Source organism: Gorilla gorilla, chromosome 3, assembly GCF_029281585.2.
Source record: "Gorilla gorilla gorilla isolate KB3781 chromosome 3, NHGRI_mGorGor1-v2.1_pri, whole genome shotgun sequence".
In the NCBI taxonomy this organism is placed as follows: domain Eukaryota; kingdom Metazoa; phylum Chordata; class Mammalia; order Primates; family Hominidae; genus Gorilla; species Gorilla gorilla.
In genome coordinates this window covers 109,370,916-109,383,141 of record NC_073227.2, presented here as the reverse complement: position 1 = coordinate 109,383,141, position 12,226 = coordinate 109,370,916, and the positions used below count along the sequence as shown (strand labels likewise).

Below are 12,226 nucleotides of genomic sequence, written 5' to 3'. Positions count from 1 at the left end.
TTTCTTGCTCTAGAGTCCTCTCAAAATGTTCAGCTAAGGCCAACCATTTAGTCATATCTGTAATTTCCCATCCTAGTTTATGTTTTTTAATTAAACTACTAAGTTTAGGACAGAGTGCATTTATAAATACAACAGTTAATGCTGTTTCAGTCCCTGCAGGAAATACTCATTGTATTTTGAGCCCAGAGTGTTTCACAAATAGTGTTTCTAAGTGAATTCTGTAATCTGAAACTGGGTCATCCTTTTTGCCTGAAAGATTGTGTGATGAACCAATCAATTTTTTGTGGAAGAATCTTATGAATTGAATTTAAATGGTTTTCAGCAATTTTTCTACCTCATTTTGGCCCTCCCCATGAGGAGGTTTTGGAGGAGTCTTTAATACCTTCCTCGCATTTGTCCCATTCTGCCCCTATGATTCATTTTCACGCTTCGTAAAGCCCTAATATCATGTGAGTAAAATGGCAAAGATTAGGGAGTCCTGGATCATAAGCTCCTATGAGGATTCTACATTCCTTAGTAAAGTTTTGAGGATTTTCCCTTAGATCAAGGAAGTCCTTCACCATGACTCTAAGCTTAGACCATGAGTAAAGGTTATGGCAGAAAGGCCTGGCTGATCAGAGGGCCTTGCTTTGTACGGAGTCTAACTTCTCTTATCACAATCTTCAGGGTGAAAGGGTAATTTAGCAAAGAGGTTAGTGGACACTCAGAGTATTTAGGTAGAGTTGGATAAAGAGAGGGAACAGTTGGGGTTAGTTTATGCAGAGTATAGTCCTCTTTCATCTGTTACTTAAGCTTATTTGTTTTATGCAAAGAATATTTTAAGGAGGCAGTTTTAAATTTATTTAGTCTTGTAGATGCTCTGCATACCAATTAAATAATACATCCCATTGTTTTTGTGGGTTTTTCATTTTTTTCCTAATATACATTTCAAATAAATAATTTTATCCCAGTTAAAACTTCCCCACTGTGGCCATCTTAATTTTAAGTTGTCTCTAGTAAGGTTAGCCCGTTTTTCTGAAAATGGTTAAGGTATGGCTGCTGGGATTGGCTGAGACCCAGCTATGAGACCCAGCTATTGTTACAGAAGCATACTCCTAAGTTAGGTTTTCAGCTTGTTTGCCTATAAAGTTAGGTTGTGGTTTATTCATAAGAACTCCAGTTTGTGAGTCTGTAGGCTTTCTGAGGCCAAATTTAGTTTGACTTAACATCCTATAAAAGAGACTGTGATGAGATTCCAGTTGATAAGTGGAAAAAAAATGAAAACAGTTCACAGAACAGAAAATATAAATGGCTAATGAGGATTTTTTATATCATTAATTTCACTGAAAAGAAAAACGAATGTAAGTTTAAAATTGAGAAACCATTTTCACTTACTGAATAGTTTAAAATATTAGGAAATATTTTATAAAATATTCATTCTTGGGTAGGGTAGCTTGTAGAATAGAAACTGCCAGAGCCAGTGCATGTCAGGAGCACTGGCCCAGCCCACATTCATGTTCTTTGTATTCCAGAAATTTCACTTTCAGGAATCTTTACAAGAAAAGAATCAGAGCAAGGACAAAGCATTACTTACTGTCGCACACAGATAAAATCAGAAACTGTAAATGTCTAAAAATGGGAGAATGACTAAGGAAACTGTTGTGTGTACAAAAAGTAATACCACTTCTGATTTAATTTGCTTATAGTGTTAGTAACATGGGAGCATGCATGCCTCTGATACAATTTTAAGTGAAAAAAATTAGGATATAAAATTATCATAAATTACATCTGCATTATGTTTTTTAACAAGCATAGAAAATATATTGGAAGTAGATATGTTAATTTTTGCAGCAGCCATCACTGAGACTCACAACAGCCTAACATGCTAAGCTCCCTGGGCCAGGGAAGGGTGGCACTCATTTCTATAGCTTGAGGCTGCACTTTTCCCCTGCTAGGGCCAGGGAGGCTGGACAGCTTGGTCCCACGACTTGTCCCCACAGCCCAACAAACCGGCTGTGGCAGTTGGCAGCTAGAGTGCCTATTCAGGTCTAACCCTGACCCATCCTTCCTCAGTGGGCAAGTCTTCCCTGCAGGATCTCCAATAACTCCAGCCAGAGGCTGAGGGACAGAATTTGGATCTCCCGGGGCCCAAGCCCATAGTGGGAGGGGTGGCCACAGTCTCTGTGGACCAGCAGACTTAGCCTCTACTCCTGGTAGTTCTGAGGAATCCAGGCAGCCCAGACAAGTGGGTTTTGCCCCAGCGAAATACACCCTGTCCACCAAGGGACAAAGTGCTTCATTAAATGGTTCCTGCTCCCCATGCCACCCAACTGGGTGAGACCCTCCAACAGGGGTTGTCAAACATCCTATACGGGATCAATCCTACTGGCATCAGGTTGGTGCCCCTTGAGGTCAGAGGTCCCAGAAGAAGGAGCAAGTACCCATCTTTGCTGCTCTCCAGCCTCCTTGAGTGACATCTCCAGGCATGGGAGTGAATCCGATGAATAAGGCCTGAAGCAAACCCCCCGCAAACTGCAGCAGCCCTACAGAAGAGGGACCTGACTACTGAAAGAAAAACAAGCAGAAAGCAACAACAACAGCATCAACAACAACAAAAAGGCCCCACAAAAACCCCATCCAAGGGTCAGCAGCCTCAAAGACTGAAACTAGACAAACTCACAATGATAAGAAAGAATGAACAAAAAATTGCTGAAAACCCAAAAGGCCAGAGTGCCTCTTCTCCTCCAGATGATCACGTCTCTCCGTCAAGGGCACAGAACTGGATAGAGGATGAGATGGACAAATTGACAGAAGTAGGCTTCAGAAGATGAGTAATAAAAAACTATGGTGAGGTAAAGGAGCGTGTTCTAACCCAATGCAAAGAAGCTAAGAACCTCGATAAAAGGTTACAGGAATTGGTAATTAGAATAACCAGTTTAGAGAGGAACATAAATGACCTAATGGAGCTGAAAAAAACAGCATGAGTACTTCGTAAAGCATACATAAGTATCAACAGCTGAATTGACCAAGTGGAAGAAAGGATATCAGAGTTTGAAGACCACCTTGCTGAAATAAGATATGCAGACAAGAGTAGGGAAAAAATAATGAAAAGGAAGGAACAAAGCCTCCAAGAAATATGGGACTTCATGGAAAGACTGAACCTACAATTGATTTGAGCTCCAGAAGGAGAAGGGGAGAATGGAAACAAGCTGGAAAACACAATTCAGGATATTATCCAGGAGAACTTCCCCAAGCTAGCAAGACAGGCCAACATGCAAATTCAGGAAATACATAGAACACCACTAAGACACTCCATGAGAAGAGCCACCCCAAGACACACAATCATCAGATTCTCGAAGGTCAAAGTGAAGGAAAAACTGTTAAGGGCACCCAGAGTGAAAGTCCAGTTTACCTACAAAAGGAAGCCCGTGAGACTAACAGCAGAACTCTCAGCAGAAACTCTACAAGCTAGAAGAGATTGGGGGTCAATATTCAACAATCTTTAAGAAAGAATTTTCAACACAGAATTTCACATCCAGCCAAACTAAGCTTCTTAAGCAAAGGAGAAATAAAATCCTTTCCAGAGAAGCAAATGCTGAGGGATTTTGTTACCACCAGGCCTGCCCTTCAAGAGCTCCTGAAAGAAGCACTAAATATGGAAAGGAAAAACCAGTACCAGCCACTGCAAAAACACACCAAAATATAAAGACCAATGACACTACAAAGAAACTGCATTAACTAGTGTGCAAAATAACCAAATAGCACCATGATGACAGGATCAAATTCATACATAACAATACTAATCTTAAATGTAAATGGGCTAAATGCCCCCATTACAAGACACAGACTGGCAAATTGGGTAAGGAGTCAAGACCCATCAGTGTGCTGTATTCAAGAGACCCATCTTACATGCAAAGACACACACAGGCTCAAAATAAAGGAATGGAGGAAAATTTGCCAAGCAAATGCAAAGCAAAAAAAAAAAAAAAAACTAAAAACAAACCAGGGGTGGCAATCCTAGTCTTTGACTAAACAGACTTTAAACCAACAAAGATAAAAAAGACAAGGAAGGGCATTACATATTGGTAAAGGGAACAATGCAACAAGAAGAGCTAACTATTCTGAATATATATGCACCCAATACAGGAGCACCCAGATTCAGAAAACAAGTTCTTAGAGACCTACAAAGAGACTTAGACTCCCACACAATAGTAGTGGAAGACTTTAACATCTCACTATCAGTATTAGACAGATCAAAGAGACAGAAAACTAACAAGGATATTCAGGATTTGAACTCAGCTCTGGATCAAGTAGACCTAATAGATGTCTACAGAACTCTCTACCCCAAATAAACAGACTATAAATTGTTCTCAGTGCCACATGGCAATTATTCTAAAATTTACCATGTAATTGGAAGTAAAACACTCCTCAGCAAATGTTAAAGAACTGAAATCATAAAGTCTCTCAGTGCAATCAAATTAGAACTCAGGATTAATAAACTCACTCAAAACCACACAATTTCATGGAAATTGAACAGCCTGCTCCTGAATGACTTCTGGGTAAATAATGAAATTAAGGCAGAAATTCAAATAAGTTCTTTGAAACCAATGAGAACAAAGAACGTACCAAAATATCTGGGACACAGCTAAAGCAGTGTTAAGAGGGAAATTTATAGCACTAAATGCCCACATCAGAAAGCTACAAAGATCTCAAATTGACACCCTAACATCACAATTAAAAGAGTTAGAGGCAAGAGGAAACTAATCCAAAAGCTAGCATAAGACAAGAAATAACTAAGATCAGAGAAGAATTGAAGGAGATGGAGACACGAAAAACCCTCCAAAAAAATAAATCCAGAAGCTTGTTTTTTTTTTTGAAAAAATTAACAAAATAGATAGACTGCTGGCTAGACTAATAAAGAAGAAAACAGAGAAGGAAGAATCAAATAGACCCAATAAAAAATGATAAAAGGGATATCACCACTGATCCTACAGAAATACAAACTACCATCAGAGAATACTACAAACACCTCTGTGCAAACAAACTAGAAAATTTAGAAGAAATGATTAAACTCCTGGATGCATACACCTTACCAAGACTGAACCAGGAAGAAGTTGAATCCCTGCATAGACCAATAACAAGCCTGAAATTGGTGTAGTAACTAATAGCCTACCAACCAAAAAAGCCCAGGACCAGATGGATTCACAGCTGAATTCTACCAGAAATACAAAGAGGAGTTGGTACCATTCCTTCTGAAACTATTCTAAACAATTTAGAAGGAGGGACTCCTCCTTAACTCATTTTATGAAGCCAGCATCATCCTCATACCAAAACTGGGAAGAAACACAACAACAACAAAAAAACTTCAGGCCAATACCATAGATGAACATTGATGTGAAAAATCCTCAGTAAAATACTGGCAAACCGAATCCAGCAGCACATCAAAAAACTTATCCACCATGATCAAGTCGGCTTCATCTCTGGGATGCAAGCCTGGTTCAACATACACAAATCAATAAATATAATCCATCACATAAACAGAACCAAAGACAAAAACCACATGATTATCTCAACAGATGCAGAAAAGGCCTTTGATAAAATTCAACATCACTTCATGTTAAAAACTCTCAATAAACTAGGTATTGATGGAACAGATCTCAAAATAATAAAAGCTATTTATGAGAGATCCACAGCCAATATCATATTGAATGGGCAAAAGCTGGAAGCATTCCCTTTGAAAACTGGTACAAGACAAGGATGCCCTCTCTCACCACTCGTATTCAACATAGTATTGGAAGTTCTGGCCAAGGCAATCAAACAAGAGAAAGAAAGAAAGGGTGTTCAAATAGGAAAAGAAGAAATCAAGTTATCTCTGTTTGCAGATGACTTGATTTTATATTTAGGAAGCCCCATCATCTCAGCCCCAAAACTTCTTGAACTGATAAGGAACTTCAGCAAGGTCTCAGGATACAAAATCAATGTATAAAAATCACAAGCATTCATTTACACCAACAATAGGCAAGCAGAGAGGCAAATCATGAATGAACTCCCATTCACAATCGCTACAAAGAGAATAAAATACATAGGTATACAGCTATCAAGGGATGTGAAGGACCTCTTCAAGGAGAACTACAAACCACTGCTCAAGGATATAAGAGAGAACACAAACAAATGGAAAAACATTCTATCCTCGTGGATAGGAAGAATCATGATCATGAAAATGGCCCTACTGCCCAAAGTAATCTATAGATTCAATGCTATTCCCATCAAACTACCATTGACATTCTTCACAGAATTAGAAAAACTATTTTAAATTTCATCCAGAATCAAAGAAGACCCCATATAGACAAGACAATCCTAAGCAAAAAGAACAAAGCAGGAGGCATCATGATACCTGACTTCAAACTATACTACAAGGCTACAGTAACCAAAACAGCACAGTACTGGTACCAAAACAGACATACAGACCAATGGAGCAGAACGGAGACCTCAGAAATAACACCACACGTCTACAACAATCTAATCTTCATCAAACCTGACAAAAACAAGCAATGGGAAAATGATCTCCCATTCAGTAAACGGTCCTGGGAAAATTGGCTAGTTATATGCAAAAAACTGAAACTGGACCCCTTCCTTAGACCTTATACAAAAATTATCTCAAGATGGATTAAAGACTTAAATGTAAAACCCAAAACTATAAAAACCCTAGAAGAAAACCTAGGCAATACCATTCAGGGAATAGGCATGGGCAGAGACAAAAATGCCAAAAGCAATGGCAACAGAAGCCAAAATTGACAAATGGGATCTAATTAAACTAAAGAGCTTCTGCACAGCAAAAGAAACTATCATCAGAGTGAACAAGCAGCCTACAGAATGGGAGAAAATATTTGCAAACTATGCATCTGACAAAGGTCTCATATCCAGAATCTATAAGGAACTTAAACAAATTTACAGGAAAAAGACAAACTACCCCATCAAAAAGTGGGCAAAGGATATGAACAGACACTTCTCAAAAGAAGACATTTATGTAGGCAACAAACCTATGAAGAAAAGCTCACCATCACTGATCATCAGAGAAATGCAAATCAAAACCACAATGAGATACTATCTCGAGCCAATTAGAATGGCAATTATTGAAAAGTCAGGAAACAACAGATGCTGGAGAGGATGTGGAGAAATAGGAATGCTTTTACACTGTCTGTGGGAATGTAATTAGTTCAACCATTGTGGAAGACAGTATGGAGATTCCTCAAGGATCTAGAACCAGAAATACCATTTGACCCAGCAGTCCCATTACTGGGCATATACCCAAAGGAGTATAAATCATTCTGCTATAAAGACACATACACACATATGTTTATTGCAGCACTGTTTACAATAGCAAAGACATGGAACCCACTCAAATGCCCATCAATGATAGACTGGATAAAGAAAATGTGGTACATATACACCATGGAATACTATGCAGCCATAAAAAGGAACAAGATCATGTCTTTTGCATGGACACGTATGAAGCTAGAAGCTGTCATCCTCAGCAAACTACCACAGGAACAGAAAACCAGACACCACATGTTCTCACTCATAAGTGGGAGTTGAACATTGAGAACACATGGACACAAAGGGGAAACAACACACATCAGGGCCTGTTGGGAGGTTGGGGGTGAGGGGAGAGAACGTAGAGGATGGGTCAATAGGTACAGCAAAAGAAAAAAGAAAAACAAATTGACAGAAAAAATGGTAACAAAAATAAAAATAGGATAGTTTCCTTTTGGCTTACCTGAAGTGGCTATTTTAGCTATTAGTTCAAATATTTGTAAATTTTAAAATCTATCAAATTTTCTAGTGACAGCATGTAGAAGAGAAAGGTATTGAAAAGTCAGTTAGCTAATTTTTCAGACTGCAAATCACATATGTAGAATTATGGTTGTCTAGAAGTATGTTGTTTATGTTTATCATCAGTATATTTTTATAAGACAACTCATACATAATTAGAAGTAGTAACAGCTACATAAAATAGAGCATTTTCATTTAAAACAATTCTGATGGGGTAGGATGGAAGGAAGAAAATTTTGGTAGAATTTAGCTGGTTTCTAAGGAAGAGTAGAAGAGAAAACTGCCTCAGAAAAAATGAATAATGTGCCTGCAGTTTTAAACCTGAGTCTGAATACGTACATTTTTCTTAGAGCTGTGTGGAATCTGGGAAGCAAGTCTGTGTTTTCACTTTATGCACTGTTGGTTCTATTAATGAAAGCCACCAGGTGACTGGCAGTTTTCTGAGCCAAAGAAGCCTGTGTGTAGGATCTAGGGAGTCAGGTTTGAAAAAAAGATGTCAGCGACTTAAGACCCGTGTCACGTGACTCTCTCTACTTGCCAGCACTGAGGCTGTGGATCAAATTTCAACTCCAGGCAGTCCTTCCAGCCATGTGGGTTCAGCGGAAAGAGAAGCAAAACCACTCTTCCTAAAATGTTAGAAGCTGCTCTTCGCTTACCTTGGGGCCTTTGGATTGGGAGCTGTTTTTCACATCAAAGAATATGTGCTGAATGGAATTTTAGTATTTTGCTGTCGTTTTAATATTTTCGTCTGGTCTTCCTCAGTTCTTCCAGACGCTTCCTGAGAGAATGGGGGCAGGAGCTCTAGCCATCTGTGTAAGTATAGGCCTTCTTCTGTCTTCTGTGTTTACTGCCAGTTTTTAGGAGAGGGCCTTGCTTTCCTTGTTTTGATGAGATGTTTGTGTAACTTATTTTTCCTTCCCAGGAGGTGGGGAAAGATTTGTTACTTAAATTCCTATCTACTTAAATGGGTATTAGGCAGGATTTGGGATGGCATTCAGCATATTTGTGCACTTTAGTTTCCAAAAAAGGTGAAAGATGCATGCTGATTTATTCTGTTAAGTCAACTTGATTTAAAGTAGAGCACTTTCAAGCATTTTAGACTTTCTTGTCCCTGAATAGTTAAACATGAATGCTTCATTATAGCTATTAGAGAAATCTTGTGGCTAGCTTGAGAAGGAATTGAAGTAACCATTAATGTATTACTTTTGAGTATGTGTGTGACATTTTTCTGTTTTATGTTTCTATTTTCGTTTAGTAATTCTGGAGTTTCTGTTTCAGCATGATTGCTGAAAATGATGGTGGAAAAGCTCGGTTGATAAATGTTTGTGTATCCTTAAACTGTAGAAATGAATGGTTGTTATAACACAGTAGCATTAATAAATAACACTGAAATAAAATCCTTCGGAAAATGTGCATATTTCTGGAGTTTTAGAATTTTTAGAATTTATGAATTTCTAAATTATTCTGCTGGTGCTTGTACAAAACCTTTTGTAATAATCAAAAATTGTCAATTATATAATTTGCAGAATGCTGTAATTTAAATTTTGATTGTACTATATAGAAAATGCATATATCTGTATGAGAATTACACATATTTATGTTTCAAGTTGTTATTGTATTCCATAGGGACATTTTATTTTCTAAAATGTATTAAATGAGAAATATCTTCTTCTTTATTGTCACCTTAACTGCTCACTTAGAAAATCACACTCAGGCCAGATCCTCTTTTTTTGTGTGTGTTTCAGAAAGAACTGCAATTTGCTGTAGCTTCTGATGGCATTCTGAAGTGTTTAGAAATATCTGAGCAATTTTTGACACACAGACACCAAATGGTCACCAAATGGTCACCAGATGGTAGACCAGCCCTATAGATTAAGTTTTCTTAGTGAAACTGCAGGATGACCTTGTTTCCAGGCTCAAAACTTTTCAGCACCCTGTGTGTCACTCTGTCTTCCTTTTAACTCTGAGGCTTAGTAGCATCCAGGTATCCGTGTGGTTATTCTTTCTTTATCACCCCAAAGAATTTCCTTCAAAATCTGATTTATCTATGTGTAAAATACTGACTTTTATTTTACTGCAGAGGTGGCCCTTCTATTTTTCTAACTTTATAAAAGAAACAATATAGAACTGAAAATGTGTAGAATGAGGCAGCAGATTGACCTATTGGTCATGAAGATTGGTAGTCATCTCTGATTGTCTGGTTAGATCTTTATTTCTTTCCCTTGACCTGCAATATATTGATCTCTACCTTGACTGGAATGCACACTGACTCGTGTATAAAACTTTATATTTTCCCTTAATTTATATCCAAAGCATGTATAAAATTTCAGTTAAAGTTTACATAAAAATCACACAGTGTAAGAGATTATTCACTCTGGTAGATGAGTAATTCTCAATCATTTCTACCCTTCTTCTTAAGGTTGGCCTTTGATTGTGCTGTGTGTCGGTTTTACTGTAGGAGGAAATACATTTTCAACAGTTGTACCATAGCATGTCTGGAAAAAGATAGCTTTTGGAGAACAACAACAAAAAAAATTTCAAACATCGTGACAAAAAAGGGAGAACTAAGTCACACATTAATACATTCAATGAGCTGATACACTACTTTTTACTTTGTGTAGGAGTGAAGAGAAAGCTTTTCCTCTGCCCTTTCTGCAATTTTATTGAAACAATTGGCAATAGATTAATAGGAGAAAAAGAGTTACAAATTTATTAATGTGTATATGGATATGAGAGTCCCTCAAATATGAGATTCAAAGAAGGGCCAGGTGGTTGAAGCTTAAATGCCTTCTTTTTGGGGAAGAGAGAAGTAGGGAGCTGCAGGTAATTTTAGAGAGGTAGTAAATAATTTTTAAAGTGAGTGAATGGGTTCAAAGAGCAATGGCCTGGGACAGCATTTCCCTGAGCTATGGTGAGGTGGTGGAAAGGTGAGGGGTGGAACTTCACTGTGAATGAAGGTTGTGTTTTTATGCAGATAAAGTCTCCCAGCCAATCTCTTGGAGCTGTCCTCAGAAGAATAGATGAAAAGTCAGTGTGGATATGGTGACAACTTTTAGTCTCTTTTCTGATGGTTAATTTTTCATGGTTATTTGATGAGATTCTCAGGAAGTAGATCTTAAGACAATTGCATTTCTTTTGGAAAGAAGCTTCCTTAATCAGATAAGGAAATTCCAGAGAGAGTCACTCTCAGTGCTTTAGGAAAGAAAAAGAGAGACTGAGGGCAGGGCAGGAGAGTGGAAAGGCAGAGAGAGACCTTGCTTCTGAGGCTTATTTCTGAGACATTTTAATTAAAAATACCCAGCATGCCAAAGCACCATATTTTGGGGTATAGCTTTTTGAACCCCAACATTCAGGACTTACATACTTGTACATATATGTAGCAACTACTGAAATATCCTGCTGCTGAAAATATTAATACTTCAGACAGTATAATGAGTACTAGATATTTGTAGTACATACGTGTGTGTGTGTGTGTCTGTGTGTGTCTGTGTGTGTCTGTATGTGTGTGTGGACTCTTGAAGTGGGACACAAATTGGTTCCAATAAACTCAGTTTCTATGTCCATTGACTAACCTACTTTATCTTCCTCATTTCTTTTCTTTCTTAAACTCTTTGCCATGTTGTTAGTGTTAAGAAATTTTGCTGCTCATGATACTGTTGTAGGCTCAAAAATGTATTGCCAATCATGTGTACAAAGAAAATTTAGCTGCTTTACTGTAACAAATCTATTTTATTTTCAGTAAACCACCTATTCTGAGGTGGTGTAGGGAATTACAGTTGCCAATTCATGTTATTTTAGTCTCTTCTTGTTTTAAATGTCACTTTTGGATGATTCTGTTTCTCTCAGGTGAATCCTGAGTCAGATTTTCTGCTTTTCCTGCTGTTCTATCCAATGTGGCATCAGGATATATTAAAAATTGGTGGGCTGAAAGTGGGAGTTTGCATATTCTAGTGGATGAAGAAGGAGGAGTTGAAATGCATGTGTAGATTCTTATACTCTGGATATTATGATTTCTGGTGAATTTAGGTCTCAAATCTATGACTGGTCAATTTGTGAATTGGTTCTCTTGGTAATATCAGTGCCTAACAGTCCACCCCACCTGATTTGTCCCCAGTTCATGCTGGTGCTGATAATTTCAAGAATGTCCCAGGCCTCGTAGCCTTTCTCTCTAACTTGGGGACCTCTGCTTCTGTAGTCTTAACACCTGGTACCATCAACTACCTTCCATGTATCCCATAGCGCAAGCAGGAACGTACAGTCGCGTTACAGAAAGGTCATATACCAAATTAAAATATGCCATTCATGGGATTTATTGAATCAACTTAAATCACAGCAAGAAGAAAGAGGAAAAGGATGAGGTTAGGTTTATCTTCTTTGACAGGGCTTAAGTGGGAGGAAAGGACCACACTCCCTG

General features: G+C 38.0%; 1 protein-coding gene across 8 annotated transcripts in view; it reads left to right on the top strand.

Annotated features, from left to right (window-relative positions):
- Nucleotides 1-12,226, top strand: part of FAM13A (family with sequence similarity 13 member A) — a 384,724-nt gene that overhangs the window by 46,009 nt on the left and 326,489 nt on the right. For 2 of the 8 annotated variants that reach the window (XM_055384656.2, XM_055384653.2), the window contains exons 1-2: nucleotides 8,306-8,445; nucleotides 8,575-8,625. The exons of 1 other annotated variant lie outside the window; for it this stretch is intronic. In XM_055384656.2, coding sequence (XP_055240631.1) covers nucleotides 8,599-8,625 — 27 coding nt within the window. In that variant the 5' untranslated portion in view covers nucleotides 8,306-8,445; nucleotides 8,575-8,598. Of the gene's footprint in view, nucleotides 1-8,160; nucleotides 8,626-12,226 lie in introns of those variants that run through there. 5 more of the 8 variants (XM_055384654.2, XM_055384652.2, XM_063705426.1 and 2 more) reach the window with 3 other exon arrangements.